The 23,570-nt window shown below is 34.5% G+C and overlaps 1 protein-coding gene across 1 annotated transcript in view; it reads right to left on the minus strand.

Annotated features, from left to right (window-relative positions):
• Nucleotides 1–23,570, minus strand: part of LOC134250894 (lysine-specific demethylase 6A-like) — a 39,566-nt gene that overhangs the window by 10,966 nt on the left and 5,030 nt on the right. The window contains exons 5-8 of the mRNA XM_062733253.1: nt 7,775–7,895; nt 4,839–4,893; nt 4,073–4,107; nt 585–678 (exon numbers count right to left, since the gene is read on the minus strand). Of these exons, the coding sequence (XP_062589237.1) occupies nt 585–678; nt 4,073–4,107; nt 4,839–4,893; nt 7,775–7,895 (305 nt within the window). The remainder of the gene's footprint in view (nt 1–584; nt 679–4,072; nt 4,108–4,838; nt 4,894–7,774; nt 7,896–23,570) is intronic.

Consider the following 23,570-nt stretch of genomic DNA (forward strand, 5'->3'; position numbering starts at 1 on the left):
GGATTTATTTATATCCTGTCTACTACGTCAGAAAGAAAAAAAAATAACATCCTTTTAAGGTGCATGACACAACTGTGTAGTTTTATAAAAATCAATACCAGCTATGGAGAGAACCTCCACCGATAGGCTGACGGATGTGACTGATCGCAGGGAGGTTTTTTTTTTTAATAGGGACAAAAATTAGGTTACTTTTACAAGAAACACGGCAATCAAAATTACATGGTTAGGTTTATTTTTGTCAGGCATAGAATTTGACCTACCAAATTAACTGTAGCCTGCTTATTTGTCTGTGTGCCATAAAAGAGGTCTACAAAGCAGTCTAAGTAGGTCAGATGATACTAAAGAAAACCCAGACTCTGTCTGATCAATACGTACAGAAATGAACGCACTGACGTAACACATAAACTAGGAGAGGGAGTGTGTAGGTTTTGTCAAAGGCTAACTCCTGCAGATACGGCAGATATAACATCACTGAAATATCTTAGATGGAAGTCTTGCATGCCATAGAGTTGTTAAGTTCGATAAAAGAAACCCATACAGATGAGATAAAAATTGAGAGAGATAGTAATGGAGCCATGACTTACCTAGTTGTTTGAGGGCAGTGGCCTTGACCTGGGGCTCCGATACGTCCGGACTCTCAAAGTGTTCGTAGGCTTCCTTGGCCTGTTTGTACTTTCCCTGTTAACAAGAATTTACATATTGAATGAAGATGACACAACACTGTAAAATCTGACTGACATCATACTCATTTCAACTATGACAAGAAATCTATTTTTTCCCCTTCAAACCACTTTAATTAACATGTGCCATCTTAGTACATAAAACTTTTTTCATTATTATTAGCCCCCCTAAATTCTAGTCCATTTCACACCATGCTTAGGATCAGGTTGACTTGAGAACTTGTTCCTTGGTGTACAGTGCTGGATGTGAATGAGAACGTAGCTGTATTTACTCAGTCGTTACATTTGATATGCACCACATTTCATCATCAGACAGGTATTTGTACAACGGAGTTAAATCCTTGGTTTATATGTATGAAATTGACACTCTCTCAAACACGTGGGCGTAGTGATGTCACACAAAAGACGTGTGCGGGCTTCTTTTTTTATCAATCATCAAACATAAAAATCAATTACTCTTACTTTTACATAACGGGAAGACAACCTACTTAAATTCGATAGGTACCACTTTCTCATGTACAAATTGTTGTATAGTATACATATGCAAAGTCAGCATGAAGGGTTTAAAATATTTTGTACAATATATCCAAACTCATGGGAAAAAAAAGAGTTCTGCATAAAACAATATCGAATTACTTTGACATTTTTCCGAAAGAAAATATAAAAATCCATATATTGAAATTATTTAGCCTTTTCATACTGTTTTTTTTTCAGTTAAATACTTAATCAGTCGTATATAAAACATCTCATTCATCTCTTTATACGTTAGTTCCTTTACTGCTTTTAATGGATGAAATCAAACAAAAAGTATGTGTGGGATACTGAGCTATAAAATATTCAGCCTTAATGAGAAAGGCCGCTTTCTATTCTTATTACTTCAAAGACATTAAAGAAATTAGCAAACCTGGCAAATATATCAGTAAACTTAAATTGGCACTTCAATCTTAGATCTTCAAAAAGAAATATTCAAAAATCATTCTTCACTAAGTGAACTCTTCTCTCATTCCCCCTTTCTCTTTCTCGATTCTTCAAGAATTTTTTTTTTCTTTTCCAGAAAATCTGAACAAATTGTTTTTTCAACCACTCATCTGATATGTAAGATAAATAATTGTTAAATAATCCCTTGTTTCTTATTTTTTCTAACTTTAAATGTTTTAACATGTAAATTAGTTTGTAATCTACGTGACAAACATGAAAACAAAATGCAATAGTGTTTCTTTCATAAACAGCATTTGCAGTTGATTAACTTTACTATAAATAGTATGAAAACTACTGGATACTGAAAATAAATGAAAGTGAATAAATTATTGGCTTCACAAGTAACAATTGTTCTATGAAAAATAAAGATTACATAATCAGTAGTGCTTTGCTTGTTCTGTTGAAGTGAAAACCTGCCATTTTACATAGTCACTTTATTCCATTGGCAATATGAAAGAAAAAGTGAGCTAGCTCACATACCCCACGCTCCCCCAAAACTTGACAGTGATACACATAATGAAAGGCACAGCTAGTGCACTTTAAATACATAGTATAGATCAAAAAGGGCAATACATGTAATTGCAAAAAATTTTCACATCAAAATGTCTTGCATATGAGGACATTTAAATGTGGAATGAACTAGATAAATAATGGAATCAAAATTTCTTGGCATTGGGGGGGGGGAGAAATTTTCTTGAATAATAGGCAAAATTCTTTGGGATAAAATAATGGAATATGTCCTAAATATCTATACAACAGTTTAAGAGGAGTGGTGCTGACAAACTGTTCATCTGTATATTCAAAATATGGCCAAAAAGTCTAAGTTGGAAAGTGTGGAAATTCCCGGAAAAATAAAGGAATCGGAATTTCCTGGTAATATGCACATCTACATATTGTGTCCTAAATATCTACAAAGTTTATGATATTCTGTCCAGTGGTTTATGAGGAGCTGCGCTGACAATCTGTTCATCTCTATATAAAAGGTATGGCCAAAAAGTCTAGGAAAAATAAAGGAATCAGAATTTCCTGGTAATATGCACATCTACATATTGTGTCCTAAATATCTGCAAAGTTTGACGAAATTCTGTGCAGTGGTTTATGAGGAGTTGCGCTGACAAACTGTTTATCTCTATATAAAAGGTATGGCCAAAAACCTAAGTATTTAGTGCGGAAAGTCCCAGAAAAAATAATGGAATCAAAATTTCCTGGAAATATGCACATCTACATATTGTGTCCTAAGTACCTGTGTGTTTGAAATTCTGTGCAGCGGTTTATGAGGAGTTGATAACAAACTGTTCATCTCTATATTCAAGGTATGGCCAAATGCCTGAGTTAAAAAGTGCGGAAATTCACGGAAAAAATAATGGAATTGGAATTTCCTGGGAATATGCACATCTACACATTATGTCCTAAATACCTGCAATGTTTGACGAAATTCTGTGCAGCAGTTTATGAGGAGTTGCGCTGACAAACTGTTCACCTCTATATTCAAGGTATGGCCAAATGCCTAAGTTAAAAAGTGCGGAAATTCCCGGAAAAAATAATGGAATCGGAATTTCCTAGTAATATGCACATCTACACATTGTGTCCTAAATAACTGCAAAGTTTGACGAAATTCTGTGCAGCGGTTTATGAGGAGTTGCGCTGACAAACTGTTCATCTCTATATTCAAGGTATGGCCAAATGCCTAAGTTAAAAAGTGAAAAAATAATGGAATCGGAATTTCCTGGTAATATGCACATCTACACATTATGTCCTAAATACCTGCAAAGTTTGATGAAATTCTGTGCAGCGGTTTATGAGGAGTTGCGCTGATGACTGACGGACTGACTGACTGACTGACTGACGGACGGGTCAAAAACATTATACCTCCCGCAACTAGTTGCGTGGGGTATAATAAGTGATAATGTTCTTGGTCTACACCTCATAACTATGTGGTCATTGCAAACATGAATCAGCAGACTTATACTGCATGCCGTCCTTGCCTTAGTGGTTTGATTTAGCTATTGATAACTACTGCATGATGTTCTAGTCTTGTTTGATCTAGCTATTGATAACTACTGCATGATGTTCTAGTCTTGTTTGATTTAGATATTGATTACTGCATGTTGCCCTTGCCTAGTTTGATCTGGTTATTGAAAACAACTAAATGCTGACATAGCCCAGATTTATCTAGTAACTGAATAACTACTGCATGCTGCACTAGCCTCATTTGATCTAGTAATTGAATAACATACATGCTGTCCTTGCCTTGTTTGATTTAGCTATTGATAACTACTGCATGCTGTCAGGCCTACCCTAGTTTTATCTAGCTATTAAATAACTATGCTATGCTAAACTAGCCTCATTTGAATAACTACTGCATGCTTAACTAGCGTAGTTGGAGCTTTTTAATAACAAAGCAATTAATTTACCTGTATTTCTAAAAGATGTGCAATGTGGAGGCGAACTGAAAAATACAAAAAAAATATTATAGGATAAAATGAGAGGAGGTGTAATTTGAGTATTAATTTTCATGTCTGAATCATATACATTTTCTCTGTAAGAAGTTTTGCACACATTCATAAGTAAAAAGGTGCTAATAGGTCAACTAAGTTATACTTTGAAACCGTGGAGACTTAAAATGAAATATTTTACAAGAAAAGCTTCATGTCGTTTTGTAAGCTTCGGAGACACATCATATGCAGAACTCTATATACATTTCTTACAATCTCTGGTGCGAGGATTTCCTGGAATTAATTTATTAAATGAAGGATGTTCTCTACCGAGACCCAGCTCTCAGTCACGTAAACGTTCACTGTAAAATCAGAAACAAGGAAACAGGACGCTCGTAATTTTACCCAGTTTTGAAACACTTTTTATAATTCACGAAATGCCTCCTCTTAATTCACAAAATTACTTACACATCAATGAATATGCATATTAGTAATATACTTGTGAAAGCTTTTTTGTTCCTTGTATAGGGAAGTGTTTTACAATTGTGGAAATATCCTATTAACATATATGAATTAAGAATGACTTTCATTCTTTGTAACGAAAAGTACTTTGAGTTTTTTGAAAAATCTGAATATTACGAAAATTTATCATTTTCCTTATTTTGTATACCTCATATTTTAAAAAGTTGTAAGGAAGTTTCAGAAAGTGTTTTTTCAAAATGTCATCAAAAGAACATAAACTTACTTTGAGCTTTAGATAGGGAGCATTTGTTTGAGTCATTCAAAGCTTGTCGGAAATGCTGAAAAGAAACAAAAACATCTCTTTAGGATGAGGAGAACCAATCAGAAACAGCTGTACAGACGTCTCATTATACACAAACACAACAAGCATTTCAATGCCAATTGTTACAGGTGTACTATTTTCTAAAAAGAATTTACTAGTAACATTTTACCTTCAGTTGAAACATCTAAAAATTACATTATTTCCTATTCTATCTGACCATTACAAAAATTACAAGCTAAATACCATGGGACAGCACTCATACAGCTCTCTTATATATACTGTTGTTCATTTTGAACATAGCATTAATTTGATGATAGAAACTAACCCTTAACTGGATGCTAGCAATATCAACTGTAGATTCAAGTTTTTATTGTCCTTAAAAAAAACAGAACTGAGTGTAAATGATATTTTCATTTCTTGAAAGTTTATATTATAATCATATTGATTGATTGATTGTATGTTGTTTTACATCCCATCTGAGAATTTTTCACTCATAAGGAGATATCAAATTATATGTTATGTCTTATTTATGTAATGTCAAATTTTAATGATATGTACATGTACTACAAAATCTGCCCCATGGTTTTTGAGAAGAAGTTGAGAATGTGAAAAGTTTAGAGATGGACAGGTGAGCTAAAAAAGAAGAGCTATTAAACCTTTATATGTACATCTTCCTTGTTTGTATTTATATCCTTTCTACATTAATTGTTTTTTTTTTTTGGAATGTTCAAAACTTATTATTTATTAAGGTCTTCCGACTTCCTTCGGAAGACCTTACTGTTTTTCTTATGTTTCCTATTATTATTATTATTCCCTTTTCATAGTACAGTGGACCTTCAGATATCCGGACGCCAGATATCCGGACGCTTCACCTTCCAGACGATTTTCTCGGGAATGGATTTTTTTAACGTAATTTTGACTCATTTATCCGGAATTCCGCGTTCCGTATCCGGACGGCTCTTTTTTACTACAAAATGTATTTTTACGTTATAAATTGTTTCATTTATCCGGACGGTAAATTTTAATTTGTACTTCCACTCTTGTCAACATTCACGCCTGAACTGAGTGATAATTGTTATGAAAACACTGGCCGGATTGATTGTTTTTACAAGACGATCAGTCATCATCACCTGTGACCTGTTATGAATGACTTACGATGATTAGTCCACGGATTAAGCATGCTAAGTGGATATGGTCATAATATACGAGAGATCGATACACAAATGAAAACAAACAATTAACTGTGTTGGTAACAGAAAACAATTTTCTATTCAGTTATTTGTTATCTGCGAGATATTTATAATTTTAGTACAGAGCTGGTTTTAAATATTTTTCTATTTATAGACCGGACGACATAGTTTCATAATCTCGTTGTCTACACATGTGCACATTGTGTAATTTTCATCTGTAGATTAGTGGCAGTTATCATCGAAAAAAAAAACCTAAAACATTCAATAAAATTTTAAAATAATTTTAGACAATCAATGATTTCGCTTGGAAAGATTACTGCGTGATTTTTTTTATATGTCAGATTTAGCGTGGATGAGTAACTAGGCCTATTCAAATTAAAATTAGACTCGAACTCGATACTGACAGCTCGCTTGGGTGTAATCAAAGCTGCAAATGAGAGAAATCGCTTGGCTATGTTCATCAATTTATAGGAGAGTAGAAAATAAAAATAAGCTGAGTAATTAAAAATCTGCCCATATAAGCAGTGTTATATCCAATGTTTGTCATTCTGCTCTCCAGCAACAACCATGTCTACACCGCCGGCAAAGAGAGCGCGAGTCGGCATTTCCGCCACCTTAAAGAAAGAAATCTGCCAACGCAAAGTAGATCTTCCACGTTCTTCATTGCAAGATTTAAGGCAGTTTGTTATTGACGAGGAGAAAATCACATTTTAAAATAATAAATTATTATTTCTATACGATAGTATTTATCTTTCTTTACATATATAAGAGTTACAATACAAATACAGTATACCTGGAAGAGAAATCAATAGAATTCAGATATCCGGACGCTTCATTTATCCGGACAATTTGCTTGGGAACCAAAGCGTCCGGATAAATGAGGCTCCACTGTACACGTGATTTCTCGGAAACTACTTGACCGATTTCAAAGATTTTTTCAGGAATGATGCATTGTTATACATGTAATATCTCCATAAAATTTTTTTATTTTTTGCAAAATCACTTCCAGTCACATTTTTTGTCCGATTTTCTTTTTTTAAATTGCCATTTTGTCCAAGCAACTCCTTCTTAACCACTCAAGATTTAATCAAGATATTTTGGGGGATGATAACACATCTCTTTCAGTTATGCATGGCATCTTTTGATTTTGCATCCGTCACTTCCGGTCGACACAGGAAGTGACATCAATTTTCGAGATTTTTTGAAAAATTTAACCGTTTTGAATAATGGCAAGTAAAACTTATGGTCACATTTACAATCGTCAACAAAAGGCATCCATTTGAATAACTTCCGGTGTAAACCAGAAGTAGTCGAAAAATTAAATTTTTTCTCTTGCGTCAAAAGAAATAGAAAAAATGGTTTTATGTGAGTTTTTTTCAAAGTTTTTTTGTACTTGTGACTTTGACGTCAGCCGGAAATGATGCCTAAATTGTCTAAATTCGTCAAATGATGTCACTTCCGGTCAAACCGGAAGTAGCCAAAATAGCTTATTTTGAAGGTAAAATTGAAAACTTTTAAATTTTAGAGACACTGAAGGCGTCTTAACTCATTCCTTTCTCTTGTTGACGTCACTTCCGGTCAAAACTGGACGGAAGACCTACTCGTTGCTTTGCAATGAGCTTTGCTTTAGTTATTTATATATTTGAGTCACATTCTGTGTCGCAATGACGTGTGGATTTTGTTTCAGATGTTATTTCTTTGGAGTACCTTGATGCTTGCGTCATGGTTGTGCAGGGTTTTATGGATCAGTCCTAGACGTATATGTACTTCGTTAGCACGTTTAAAGCCAGGTTCGGTGTACAGTACTTGCTGGAATGCACGTGTTGCCCTGTTGAAGAAATAATAACCTTCATAAATGACGAAACTAAAATGGCAATGACACTGAAAAATATTTTTTTAGAACCCTTACCACAAGATATGTTAAACGGTAATAAACCTAGCTGTTAAATTACACATACACAGCTACCAGGTGTACAAAGTTTCTACCTAATGTATCTATCACATAATGATTAAAATCACAATTTTTACAAGCATTGAAATGCACTTTGTCAAAACAAAGAACAAAGCATCACATTTATATATATATTTAAAAATATGCAGTGCATATGTTATATTAATTTTAATACCATGTATATTATGAAGTTGACTGCATATAAATCAATTTAAGGACACTAATGCAACTGTCAAATGATATTAATGAATAATGATGAATCATGATTTTCTATTTATATAAATACCATTCAGGACATTTGTCAAGTGATGTCATTCTTGGTTTTAATCCAATCACCTTTGGGATCCAAGCGAGGTGAAGGACACATTTGTTCACTACATAAAGCTTCCTTTCAACTAAAGCTTTGTGCTTTTTTCAGACAGTGTCAAATGTTTATACTAGCTTGTGCACCAATGAAATTGAGTATGACAACGAATGAATAAAATTAATGATTTCAGAAAACTGGTATTCTAATAGGTTTGAAAACTTTACATTTGGAGAATGCCTTAGTGTTCTCTGTAGAAACTGCTCACACACATCAGTTCTTATACAGGTAACAGCCCCCCCCCCCCCCCCCCAAAGTTCAAGCAGTGCTCTGACAAAAATGACATTTCAAAACTCTACAAAATATTAGTTGATTTCATGCCGACACAAACTCTAGGATCATAATAATTCTGAGATCAGGTGCCTTGAAGGTCAGTAAGAATACTTGAAAAAAGACATCCCTTTTAAAAGTGCAGGCCAGATATTCTGGACAGATCTTTGCCCGAAATAAAAATCATTTTTGCCTCTCTTTGGTTTAATTTCAGCTTCACCATCTGCTTCCAAACTTAAACAACCTTGTCACAAAGAAACGAGACCATGAACAATCCTGATGTCATTTTTATAAAACCAATAAATCACTCTGAACTATTCCACTTCTTTTAAAATTATTTGAAAACAAGAAACTATCAATGGCTTTGTCAAAGAGGGACGAAATCAATACAGAGGACCAGGATGCATGCACATTTACGCACTAAAGAGCATGTCATGTTCTCCGCAGGAAAAAAAACTCTACTTCTGAAAAGAGACAATCCCTGATCATGATGATGAATGAACTGTTTACCAAGGTCTAACAACTTGTAGTTAATGAATGGGAATATTGTGTTGTTTAAAAATTAAAACCCTCATTACCCAAGCCTTCATGCTACATTGTAGCAGGATTCTACTGTGATGTCCTTCCTGGTACGTTCATATACAATATATCGATCCCACCCCCTTATCTTACAAAAGTGGAAGTAGACTGTAAATGCATAGGAAAATACCCCCCTCCCTCAATGTAATTTATAAATTTAATTTACCCCCCGCTTGAAAAGTGGGAGGGTATATAGTAATCGTTAATTCCGTCCGTCCGTCTGTACGTCCGTCCGTCCGTCCGTCCGTCTGTTACGCTTTGGGGTACCCATCTCTTATCCGCAACTCCTCTAATACCACTGAATGAAATTTGATGAAACTTTCACAGAATCTTTATTACATATTGCCATTGTGCACCTCCTATTTTACTTTTTGATCCGACACATATTTTGAGTTTCCCGGCCACAGGAAAACATGGACTTTTTCACCAGTTATAACCATATGGGAGGCGGGGGGTATCATTTAGTGAGCTCATCGCTCACAGTACCTCTAGTTTTACATAGGTATTCAGCAGCAAATTATATTCAAGCAAGCTAACAGTATGAAATTACAAAGCATTTTTCATTTCAAGGACCTTTGGCTAATTCAACCTATAAATAGCAGCAGTTTAACTTCATTGATCATTGCAAAATCCAAAATATATATAACATGGATTTATTTTTTTTTCTACAAAACATTAATTTGCACAAAAAACAACATTTATCTTTCATCGGTTACTGTAACACTATAATTAGTGAGAAGTGCTTTACCTGTAGATTCTGCAGGTACTAATAGCAGTGAGGCACAGGTAGGACTACCTGGCCGGAACAGGTAAGTATGTGACCTGTTTAAACATGTATATAGATTTGTGCTGACTGAACAATGTGCTACATTCCAGTCCACTGAATGTTCTCCATTTGTCTGTGACCTACAATCTAATGTTACCGGTATACTATGTTACGTCAGGCTTCCCTATACCTATAAGTGTACCCTGTATACAAAGCTAGTAGCTACCCAAGTATGAAAAGCTCAGGTGTAAAATTTTATGTGAAAGTTGAATGAATCTATAAAACAAAATGGCCTTGTATGATGGGAAAAATCTTGTGTGACTGCTCTAAGTCAACAGACTTGTTTATGTTTTTGTTTGTCTCAAACTCCATAAATCCCCCCCCCCCCCCCACCCCCAGTTCTTTCAAAATGAACCATGCAGTGAAAAATGAAGCAGTGTTGTAAAAACTAATATCTCAGATGAAATGGCTGGAAGAACACGAATGGACCTTTTTCTGAAATGAACAACATATTTCTGCTAACTGCTGATGTACAAAGATCAAAAACCCTTTCATCTTTGACAATTAAGAACACCATTAAAATTCCTCTCAATGGCAGTCCTCTAAATGTGGATGACTCATCTTCCTTAATAATTTCCAAAACCTTAAACAAACTTTGGGTATCTTTCATATTTTATTTTCCCAATACACCATTAAAGGTTTCAGTTTACTTTGCTGCTTGAGTGACCTTATCAGAAAGGTCAATATGCCAGGTTAACATTCCTATCACATGACACAGTGCTTGACCATTCAGTAATGATTGGCAATAACTGGACACCTAAGTAACAGATGTCACAGAACATAACCAATATTTATCACTTATGTTTATAATAATCCAAATCTTAAGTTTCACAGGAGTGCCTCAAGTTCTTCCCCCCATTTATGCTACATGTACTACAGCTGATAAGGTATACTTGAAAAGGCTTTTTTTAGCATGTTTAGGATAGATTTTATCACTTTTAACCCACATGCCAAAAGTCAATCCAGTTTAATTACTTGTATCTAAGCTTCACCATAAAAACATCAAGAAGCCACGGTAACCACATCAAGACAATTCATGTTCTTTTGTACGTTTTGTCTTCAATTGAAAGTAAATCATCTAGACTAGTACTCAGACAAAGTTGTAAAATAGCAGCTGCTTTCTGATCTCCATTTTTTGTATAACATCAAACCACTCTAATTCTATCCTTATTCCTTATTTTACCCTGATATAGATACCTGTGCAGCCGTTAGGAAGATTTTACCCAGGTAACCTGCTGTACTGATGTGTCAAACAACTGAAGCATCGCCCACACTCTCTCACCTGTCACAAAATCACCACAAATATTTGACAACCTTCATTTAAAAAATTCACTCGCAGTTCCCGGTGATCATCCTTACTTAAAGTGACTCAGATGGAGCTTATAGAGCATTGTAACATTTTTACAAGTAACCGGTAAAATCATCGTGATAAAGCAGACCTGTAACGATTAGCATTCCTCATTGACATTTACAATATGTGTCACCCGGTCATTCCAGGGAAATTTACATTAAAAAATTAATAATTATGAAAAAAAAGTACATTATCATATGTCTAGTTAAGAAACTGTGACAATTTACATTGACCTTGACATTAAAACATGTATAAGGTCCACATTATTGCCTTAGTATGTAAATAAACATGAACTGATTAAATACACAAAGTTTATACCCGGTAATAAATTTTAAAACGCTAATAAAAGTCTCTTACAGCAAAGTTAATTTTCATTCCCAGTGGATTTAAATAAAAATATATTGTTAACAGATATAATAATAAATAACTACATTAATGAATCAAAGTACTGAAAGTACTGAAAAGCGGTTAGCATGCTTTCATCTAATATGTACCGAAAAAGTGCATAAAATGATGATATTTAAGTATGCATATCTTTGTCCAATCTCATCAGAGAAAAAAAACCCAGACATTCTGTTTTTGTAATACTTTACTCAATAGTAAAACCAATAACATTCCAAACTGATGTCACAGATGGAGAGCAATTTTTAAAATTAGATGTTAAACCTAATGCTTTCAAACATCTAACAACATCCTATTTGGGGTCATGTAAGAGTGAACTTCGATTAGGCAAAGAAAATGGTTCCTAACCGAAATCCAAAAAATAGTTCAGATGGGTTTTTGATATACATATCATCAAAACACCCGAGGAGTTTTGTAGTAAAAAGATATACATTGCAAAAGTTGTGTTATGTATGACGTGTGGGGTATCTTGTATAGTTTGTGCTCTTTCGTTTGCATTATTCACGTTTAGATGCCAGACTGCAGAAGATACATGAAATTTATTCCAAAATTACTTTAATTCAACGTAAGACAGTATCAATAATGATGATATGTAGCCGTGGAATTTTTTGAGAACTGTTTTTGAATCTACATGGCCAAAGTGTTTGTGTTTACTTGTACATGTATTCATAATTGAAAGGTCGCTCTGATGTGACCCCGAATGGGATGTTAGATGTTTCAGAAGTGGTAGCGGATTTGGAACATTTAAATAAATTTTAATAAGATTGAAATGCATGTTTCAAAATTTAAACATGAGATTTCTTCAGTTTGAAAGACAGGAAGTGCATTTTTAAAAATTCTCTCTTGATGGCATCCAATTGTTCTCTGGATGAAAAAAAATTATGTTGATGTTGAAAATTTCATTTTCTTTTATTCTCTATTGAATCTGAAATTAGGTAATTGTAAAGCCTACTATAACAAACAACTAAAAAAATGACAAGTTGAATTCTTTAGATTAATGGATTTGGAGTTTGTAAGTTCATGGCTAGTCAGAGAAAAAAGGATGGCTGAGGAGAGACTTTGTAAATGAATTGATATCAGAGAGATTCAGTTGTGTAGGGAAAAAATTAACCTGTCAACGATTTTACTTTTTTAGGCAACATATACCTCTTGAACTTTAGGAGTCAGCTTTTCTTCTAAAATCGATCATTGATCATTCAGTATTTTGATACAGATACTGAATACTTCCTTTTTAATATTATAAACTACTACTTTTATTCATTAAAAATGGTGTATGTTAAACAAGATCCTGTGATCAAACTTTATGAAATATATTTTATTGACTTTTCAAACAAGTAAATGTTCGAATAAAGTAAATGGTATATGAGAATCATTTGACATTTGCACAATATGTCTAGATAAGGACATATAAGGTGTTTTTTATCATATACTCTTCATGCAATATTGTTCTCAAATAAAACATGAAAAGGAAAGTTGTGTAATCAATCAATACTACACTGTATTTAAAAATTCAAATGTACATTAAAAATCAGAAGTTATCAGTGTCACTTTATATCAATATGTCGGTTAAACACATTGATTTTTTTTAATCAATGTGCCTCTAAACACGTATTTTTATTTTATTCGAGGAAATCAAACGTTTAAAACAATAATCGACAAATTGGACAAATTGCCAAATTTTAAAAGTACTTTCAAAGCTAATAATTTCAGTAGGAAGTGAACAAATTTTTAAAACTTATAAATAACATTGTGTATATATTTTGAATTTTTGCTAATTGCCAAAATTTTTCATACCTCATGCTGTGAAAATGTATCGGTTGATTTTTGGAAGAGGATCACAATGCTGATTAAAATTAATATATATTTCTCCTTTTTTCAAAATTGATTTTACTACTTTAAGTGCTCCATTATTTTTTACAAAACTAATAGTAAGTAATCCCTTATGATCAATTGTTATAAATTTTAAAAAGTTTTTGTTTATTTAAAGCTTTTGTTCTGTTTATTTAATTAAAGAGAAGAAAAACAAACGTTTATAGTGGAGGTAACCAAATTGTTTCCATAAAACGTTACAAAAAGTGAAAAACTTACAGATGCGGCAATGTAAAAAGCGCTTTTCAGGTATTAACTTAATAAATGGTGTTTCTCAAAAATACTTTGGTAAGGAAAATTAAATGAAATAAGGGATTTGGGATGTTTTTAGTCTTGCTTAATCTCCAACCTGCTGTATAATAAACCGTATCGGGTTAACTTAAAAAAATAAACTAACAGTTTATCGATCGCGCGATACGCATGTAATCACAGCCAATCCCCATATCTTAAAAGTAAGTGTTGTAAGTATTGTCAATGCTTTGGATATGAATCGATATAATCGTTATAATAGCCACTCTTCATACACAGCATATATTTTTGAAGTCATATAGTAGGGGCTGGCTTTACGTCAGACTTCACAGCATATTGTCAATCTTGAAATCGCGACAGTATACAAATCATTTGCTGAAGTTACCCTTGTCGATAGGTGTGTTGTGGAAGTTTCGGTTTTGGTTAAATAAAAATATAGCGTAAAGCGAGATATAATAATAAATAACTATATTAACCGCTGAAAAAGTATGAGAGAAAATAAGACTTCTGTTATAGAATGACTAATGGTTCCTGTTCAAGACTTAAGTTACCTATCTTTGTTAAGATAAGTGAAGCAATCTTAAAGTAATCAGTGTGGTCAACTTATTGAACTATTCGGACCGTCAGCATGGTCAGTAGCCTATAAGCAGTAAACATGACCATCACTTCTCATGTGACCAATATCTATAACAGCTAGTCTTCAATCCATGTGCAATAACAACCTAAACCACACATATCTACCACTGTATCTGGTCAATATCTTCACTGGTCAGTGACTGGGGTCAATGAATGGTCAGTTCCTACAAATAAAGGCTACCGGGCAAATCCCCAAGACTTTATGTCTGTCATGGATGTATATAAATCAATGAATGAACAAGGAACAGAGAATGTTTTTACTTGTATTATAAGAAATAATTTCACTGATTGACCTTCAACAAATGAACTTAGAAGTATAATTTGCTTATTTTAGCTTCTGAATAAAGAGAAAACAAAGAGACAAGTTTTCATTGAGAACAAAGAGTGAACAGACCTGAGAGAATTCCTGGTAGAACACATACACCGGTGTACTGGGATGTCCCTATTGATTGTATGGATTCACCAGTGTACTAGGATGTCCCTATTGATCGTATGGATTCACCTTGTCTACAGAGATCTGTGTCAATAACCAGTCCCGCTGTCCGATACACAATGACGGCCTGACACACTTACATGGGGTTCTCCCAGCTATTCACAGTCTCTCAATTACGTCATCCTCTCTTTTTTATTGTGTTTGTAGTACTACGTCCTGCATTTGTAGAATTTCTTTTTTACGCAACAGGAAACCCTACACCCTTTGTGTTTAGACTTCTTTTAATTCTGTCTTTTCATCACATGAGCCATCTGTTTCTGATTAATGGGAAAATGACTGCATTTTGAGGGGTCCTTAAGCAAAAGCCGATAATTTAAGTATGCAGAAAAAAAACAAATCATGTTGTACTCCTATTTACACATTAATGGTATGTAAATTTTTTTCCACTTCTCATCAAATTTGCCACTCTTTATCACCTCAAATATTCCTTGTGGTGAGAGTTTAATAGCTGAACTTCTGTGGTCATTGCTACACACCTCATTGGCTCAATATAAATACACAGACAAGATACTACTATAGTCACATGGCTGATTCTTACAGATGGAGGATCAAAGGTCCCTTCCTGACAATGGACGTTTGATGTCAGGGATCCTGCAGGGATCACTACAGACTGGACATTCCAGCCATGGCCTGTTTTGGCTTCTGTCTGTTGTTTGAGGGGCCTTCAGCAATAAATCTTCCCTGGGTTGTCACAGACAATGAAGGACAACAGGAGTCAGTGCTTCTCTAAACACACTGTACAGCTGTATAGCTAATTCAGGGCTGGTAACAAGGACCTGATGATATGGCACACAGATACCAAAGATAGCTGCTGTAGAGGTTCTGGCTCCAGGGCCATAAAAGTTAGATGTACAAAATGAATTTACAATGGAAAAGTGAGACTGAGATCAAAATTAAGCCAGATTTCATGGCCCTAAAGCCTGTACTTAACTTAATGTAAATGTACCTTTATCATTCCTTCCAAAAATAGAATTTATATATCTATATGTATTACATATGTTTTGTGTGTGTTTGAATGCTTGTACGTACAAGCCCTTCATGTGTTTATGCTCCATGCTAAGAAGACATGTTTCACTTCCTGGAAATGTGCTCATGCCTTCCTTTTCCTGTGAAAGCAGAGATAAAATCAGATAAAGACAATCAGCTGATGACATTAGAGAGGTGCTGATGTACAGCGGATGACTTCCTACCAACTACCAGTGGTGCTCACCACTCAATTACTCCAAATTGTCTTTTCCAGTCTTTTTACTTCCTGTTATTTGTACTTTGTCAAATGTTAATGCATGATAACAATGTATGAGAACATTTCATGTAAAAGTATCCAAGGCTACTCTGAACTGAATGTCTCATTTCATTTTTCCACCTAAAAATTAATTCTATTAAAGGAAATTTCACAACTGGAGATGTGGTCACAGGAAAAATGATTTGACACCAGTCAAAGGAGACCTAATTACCCAGGCCCCTCTTTGGTAATTTGGAGAAAGGATGGACTAAAAGTTAAAAAAAAAACAAAGAACCTCAGTAAAACTAGCAGGCAAAATTATGCGAATCCAACATGTCACCAGTGTAAAGGGGAAAAAAATCTATAATTTATTGAGCTCTCCTCAGATAAACATCAGTTGCTGATAAATAGATGCTTGTTTACTCCCCCTACCTTGTTGCCTCTGTGGTCAGGTCCTGGAGTAAGACACTCCCTCTCTCCTTCACCTGTCCTTAACACTGTGTCACCCTCACACAATCCCTCACACACACACCCCCAGCAACAACTGCTAACAGCCCTCCTCCACACACACTGCCCACATAGAGGCTGCCTGATCAATACTGTGTTGTACTACAGATAATGGAGGAGCTTGAGCAATCTCCATCTCCTAGGACGACCCACTTATAGCCTCAGCCAGCTATAAAACTTTGTGAGGTTATAGCAGTCATGTCACCTGGCTTGTATTGTTGTTATTGTTGTCCAGTAAAATAGTCCTCCTCTTACATAAACATAACAAAGATATCTCTTCTGGTTCTTTTTAATGCTGACTTGCAGAAATTGTATCTGGGTAGTGATAAAACTTATTTTGAATTTACAAAATACTAACAAAGTTTTACAACCTGACACTGGGTATTGACTTGACCTGACAAACCTCAATTAATACAGACCGACTGCTGGCTCCTGTTTCTGACTAAGACACCATCTGTATTTATTGAAGGAAACAAGATAGTTTAATGTTGGCTCTGTCATTGTCCCGGCTTCATAAAATGGAGTTACAATACCAGCTTAATCTCTATATTCTTTGATGAACAAATTCACTCCAGTGAGGCTAGTGGCTTTTATTACAAAATTTACTCAATTTTTCTGAAAAACCTGAGTGGAAACCATGGCAACAGTCTTTTCCTCATCATAAGATTCCAGAAATGAAGTGAGTGCTTTTGCTTGGGCAAGTCAATTTGCATCTTCTTGACTATTATTAAATGAAGGCATTTAACTGTGTTCTTGCAGCTAATATCCAGAACACTAAAGTAATATTTGGAGCTCTTCTGACGGCAGCTCACAGCATCAAGGAGATGGAGTTCAGTAAATATTACTCAGTCTTATTGTGGTAAAATTTCAAATTGACTGAATTAAACACCATTGTTCCCAGGTTCTTGTTTTGGAATAAAAATTAATAAGCATCTGTTCATCATTATAAATTAAGAATTAAAGAACGTCATTTCAAGATCCCAACCTCTCTCTCTCTTTCTTTCTCTCACTTGCAAAATTAAAAAAAAAATTGTTGCTTTATTAAAACAGCAGAACTGCATTTTTACTGCATGACTCAAAACAGTGGACAGTCACACAGAGTAACCAGCAATGCCTGTTTTAATGTTTACCCTACAAAATTCCTGTAAATCCACTTTATTTCTGATCTCTATAGACCAAAGTCCTGAGCAAATAGAACCTGAATCCGATCACTGATAAAAGAGAGAAGGTGCCTCAAATGCTTCACATTTCATACAAACCTAGAGAGAGTTTGACAGTAATTGATTCTCACACAATTCATTGAAAAGAGATTCCAGCAAATATGTACTCCTGACAACCACTCCTGGAAATCCAGGTACAAAGGAGAGAGGGCAAGCTGAGGTTCACTGACACACAGCAGCACCCTCCCTCTGTGGAAAAACCTTCTTTTGTTGTCCACAGAAAGTTCATACAAAGAAAGCAAACAAACATCCAGATACAGTACAGACCTGACAGGTCAAACACAGGAGGTCCACCTACAGATTGGGTCAAAAGTTGACTATGTGCACTATATTCTGTACCATATTAATTATTAACACATGTATGTGTTTGCGGCCTGTCAGTGGCATGTGAGCAACCATACAGGAACAGTTTGGGATGAATTTGTCATAAAATATTAATGAGTTTGTCACTAGCAGACAGTAAACACATGTGATCTCCGAAAAATGAAATCTTATGTAAATGCACCAGCAACAAAAATTAACAAGGCTGATTTTTTTTATCCCTTGAACACCCATACATTACTGAAACCAGAAAATAAACCCAATACATGTTATCATAGACCTTATAGAATAGTGTAAATAGTGGCCCAGTTTGTACTGGTTTTGATGGAGTACTATAGTGTGTCAGTGACCTGTTACATTTTCAGCAATCTAAGTCGGTGACCCTCATCTGGCGACCGGCCAATACATCTACTCCACTCACCCATTGATCCCAGCTATATGGCTATTTTTATCATTTTCCAATAAGACAATCTTTCCCTTCCAACTTTTAAGGGTTTTTCTTTTATTCTCTGACCTTTAATTACCATTTTCCTGATGAGACCCTTTGTACAATATTATAAACATTGAAAATTTTCTTCCATGCTAGCTCCCTCCTTCTAAATCACATGTTTATTTGACCCAAAGAAAAGTGATGTGTCTGCACATTTCAATGAAATGGAAGGGAGCCAGGAACAATGAAAATCATCAAAAGATAAAAAAGCAGGGAAGGCCTAGTGTCTGGGTTACCTAAAAATAACTCGTGATGAAGGCATAAAAAATGTAAACAAGCTGGATACCTGGATAAGACAGGTAAGTATTGACCTACTTAGAGGCTGACATATCGGCCAATCAGACAGACTGATAGCCAGGTAACATATCATAAACACACGCATGTGGAGAAATACTTCTCAAACTTAAGCAATTAAGAAATCCAAGGCAATTATACAAGACATTGCATCAATAATCAACAGAATATCCTTGAAGTTTTCTTTCTCTCAGTAAATAATAGTTTATCTTGAAGGTCTTTCATACATAAAGTGTACATACAGTTTATCTTAAATCATTGATATGTTACAAAACAGGTCTAGACAACCTTTAATCTGAGGAACGCTGGTTAATTGTGATAACAGCAGGCACCTGCTTACAAAAAACCCCACAAATCTAAACCAAATGTGTGCATACGTGCCGTTCGACAGGTACAAATTGCCACCTGTAGTGCCCTTCTGACCCTGATGTCCTATGGCTACAGGGCCAATACACCAAAAGCCTACTGTATAAAAACATCAAAAGTACAAAACAACATGGTGAACAGGGCCATGGTTAATGTCTCTTGATTACCATCTCCGACGATCAGTATCTGCAAAACGCTGCACATCTGCTGGGCGAATCTAGCAACAGATGCATTGACTCCAGCAAAACAAAGGCAGACCCTGTTATTTTTCTGTGGACAACTTTCATCATATTCAGAAACACAAACAAAGAACAAGCCGTCTCTTTTCATTCAATGTTTAAAAAAACCAAATCACAATTTACATGCTCAGGAGCAATTAGGAAGTCACTAAGTATAAAATATCCAGGGGGATTTTTAGCGTGCAGATCCTTGACTGCTTAATCTGTTGGACCTTGATTGGAGCAGTCAGTATGTAAATAGCCATACAAAATCTTCTCTGTGACAGTGTCTTATTATGCTAGTGTCATGGAGCCAAACCATGACACTTCTGGCACCAGGAGATTTATCTACAGTATGTCAGGGCTAAACAGTGGTAAATTACAACAGAAATGCATCTCCATCATGTCTGCTTAAAAACCTCTTGACCCAATCCAAATCCTGGGGGTCAAGTCAAAAACCATTCCAAAAGTGTTGGCATTTGAAAATGGGACAATGTGACAGAGATAAGGGTTACCCTCAAAAACCAAAAGGGTAGACCTTGCTATGTTCATGTAAAAACACAGATGTCTTTGATTACAGAAGTCGACATTAAGTTCTCTCATTAAGTTCTCTTGAGTAGGCAATGATTGTGTCACAACCCCTGTGGTGAATGACCTTACAGTTTGGCAGATCTGAACTCTAGGGGGCATCTCAAAAGTCAAAATACCCTGTTCATTGAATTACAATTGCTTGAATACAAAGGAAGGAGATGAACTCAGCTTCATGGGAAAAAGAATTTTATGACTACTGTTTTAAAGATACTTGCACTGCTTAAAAGATGGTTACATAAAAATGCTCTCCATTTCAACATGCTCAATAAAGTTCAAAGTTTGAAGTACATGTATGTATTATAGCTTGGTGAACTCTCCAGTAAATATACAAAATAGCCTTCATCTCTAACCAGCTGGTGATATTCCTAAACACATGCCTCTCTCACAAATCCCTGCTGACTTCAGCATTTTACCGATTCCACAGGCCAGCATTCTTCTATGTTTATCCATGTGAGATTTTAGAAGCCTGTTCAGAACTTAATTACTGCCTAAAATCATGACTTCTCGGTAAATAATCAAAAGTGTATTTTAAAAACACACACATCAGCAAAATCCAAAAATTTAAATCAAAGAAAAATTTATGAGAAATCTAAATAAACGATTAATTTTTTTTAAAAATCTTTTAGCATGGTTTTTATCCTGAAAATACCTTAGAAGGGAATTAACATTTAAATATTGAGCAAATTCTTAAAACTTCCTACTCTATAAATAGAGCTTGAGGAAACAGGAAAATAAATTATGGTACTGCACTACTTTAACTATCATTAAGGGTGAAAATGAGGAAGAATTTATAATAGCAAAATCAGCAGAATATATCTGCCCAAATTTTCTCCATACCTTTAAAAGATAAGTAACCCATACCTCAAATGATAAGTAACCCATGCATGAGAAAAGGGCCTTGGGGCCCATGATTCATGGAATTTGTATGCAGAAAAGAATGTGCTGTAAGTATATTAACATACATAATAAATAAACAAACCTGTAAGTAGTGAAGAGCCAGGGGGAATGGACAGAGTAACAACGAGGTCACTTATCTGAGAGACGCCAATAAAACCTCACAGGTCAGCTAATCTATAATTAGCACTGCTCTTTGTGTCCTTTAACAGAGAGGGCTAGATTTATTGGCATTTTTGAATGGAGCTTAATACTTCCTACAAACTACATGTTCTAAATACAAACAAAGGCTTACCTAGATAACAATAGCACATGAAAAGAATAGTCTTTGTTGTACAGCAAATGGAATTAATTGTTGACCAAACTGTCCATTAATCCACTTACAAAGCACAGAAAAATCACATCCAACATATAATGAATATTTCTTCTGTGCCAGTCTAAACTGCTGAAATTCTTCACCTTAAATAGGTTACTATCTAAGCACACAAAAACTGATGAATGTGTGAATTATCTGACAACTCAAACCACCAGGGTTAACAACAAAGGTCAACAAACCTTATTTGGATGTAGGTCAGGGTTCATAGGTTATGGAGCATGCCTTGTCAGAAGCAGACAAACCAGTAGTAAATGCATGAATAGAATTTGGAGGGTAATGAAAGACTATCTTAGCATTACTTAATCAAATTGCAGTATTTGTAGTTCTTTTTCCATAAACATAAACAGATTTTTTTCAACAAAATCTTAACAATCAAGGGTATTATTAACAAGCTTCTTGTTGGAGATTAAGAGGAAACATAATGAATTAGAACTGGGTGTTTTGAAAATAAAACTTCTAAAAATTACACACTATAAGAGAGAGAGAGAGAGAGAGAGAGAGAGAGAGAGAGAGAGATGACTGATCAAAGACAAGACAGGCCTGTACACACAGGTGAACTAATGTGACTACACAAAGAAAAGTCAACCTCCTATCCTTATAATTATAAGCTCTGAATTAGTTATGTATATTTGAACTCTGAATTAGCATATGACAAAAAATTATATATATAATGCAAAGAACAAGCGGCTTACTTTAAAAGATTTTGCATCAACATTTTCATCTTTATAATTGCATCAATATTTTGAACAGGACTCACTTTTAAAAGTACAACTAATGCAACAAAGATAAAAGAGAATTTCAAAAAATATGTTTTTGAGAGATTTTAGTTTCAAAACAATGATCAAAAATGTCTCTTTTTAAAATGATTATAGTCAAAGGTTTTTTTTTTGGTGCATAATTCAACTCTCCACTCCCTTTGGTTCCAAATCATTAAATAAACCTACACAAAGAGAATAAATATTACATCCATGTAACCTTTAAAAACATCAGTTGATACATAAATACAGCATCACATTAAACCATACAAAATAGTTTTCCTATACGCATATGGTATAATACAACAATAGATTTTTTCACATGTAAATGATGTTATTGCAATGTAAAACAGGGGTATTAACTGTACATACAGGTATAATTCAATGAACTTTATAGCGAGCTCTGACTGTCAGTATGATGGATAATTATTTGAAGAGTGGAGAAAAGAAATGAATGGTGAATGTGTTTTTTTTTTTTTATTTGGATTAATTATAACTTTTTGTATGTATGGTACATCAAAGCTCAGGAATATTTGTTTGAGACTAGGGCTGAGTAATTTGCTAGAGATTTTGTATTGCAATATAAACGATATTTTTATCTGTATTGCAATATGTATTGCAATATTTTCAACACAAAAAAATAAATGAAATTTTCTTATTGTATTATCTTCTTTTTACACAAAGAATGTACATAACCATGATAAATAACCAATAAAAAGATATCTTGTTGATTGAATTACAATTATGCAAAGAAATACACCCACACAGCAGCTTTAATTTTCATGTTTGGCACATTTGCAAACCTTTCTGACAACTTTTCCTTTTATTTTATGATAGAATTCCTGAGTCCAAGCATTTTTCTTGTATATTCTTATGATGGTATCACAAAAATGACTTGGGTTGTCCCTAAGAATTGAAAAAGAAGGTAGATGGGGATCTTGTTTTCTTCCCTAATGGGGAGTTTACACAGAATACCAAAATAACCAGGGGATAACACCATTATAAGGAGCTTTAGATTGTCACTATATGCCTTACATTTATATTATATACCTTAAACTTATTAGTGCGTATATTAATACCATGTATTACAAAACAATATTTTTTGTCAACATACTTATTAATACTTTTACAATACAATATTTTTTGTCAACATACCAGAACTTGGCTATTATTGCCCAACCCTAGTTTTGATTGATGCTGCACTTACTTGTAATGATTTACTGTATACAGGGAAATTTTTGCACTGTTTTATTTTTGCC

Source organism: Saccostrea cucullata, unplaced genomic scaffold, assembly GCF_032062105.1.
Source record: "Saccostrea cucullata isolate Sc308-1 unplaced genomic scaffold, CSIRO_AGI_Scuc_v1 ctg1685, whole genome shotgun sequence".
NCBI classification, from domain to species: Eukaryota; Metazoa; Mollusca; class Bivalvia; order Ostreida; family Ostreidae; genus Saccostrea; species Saccostrea cuccullata.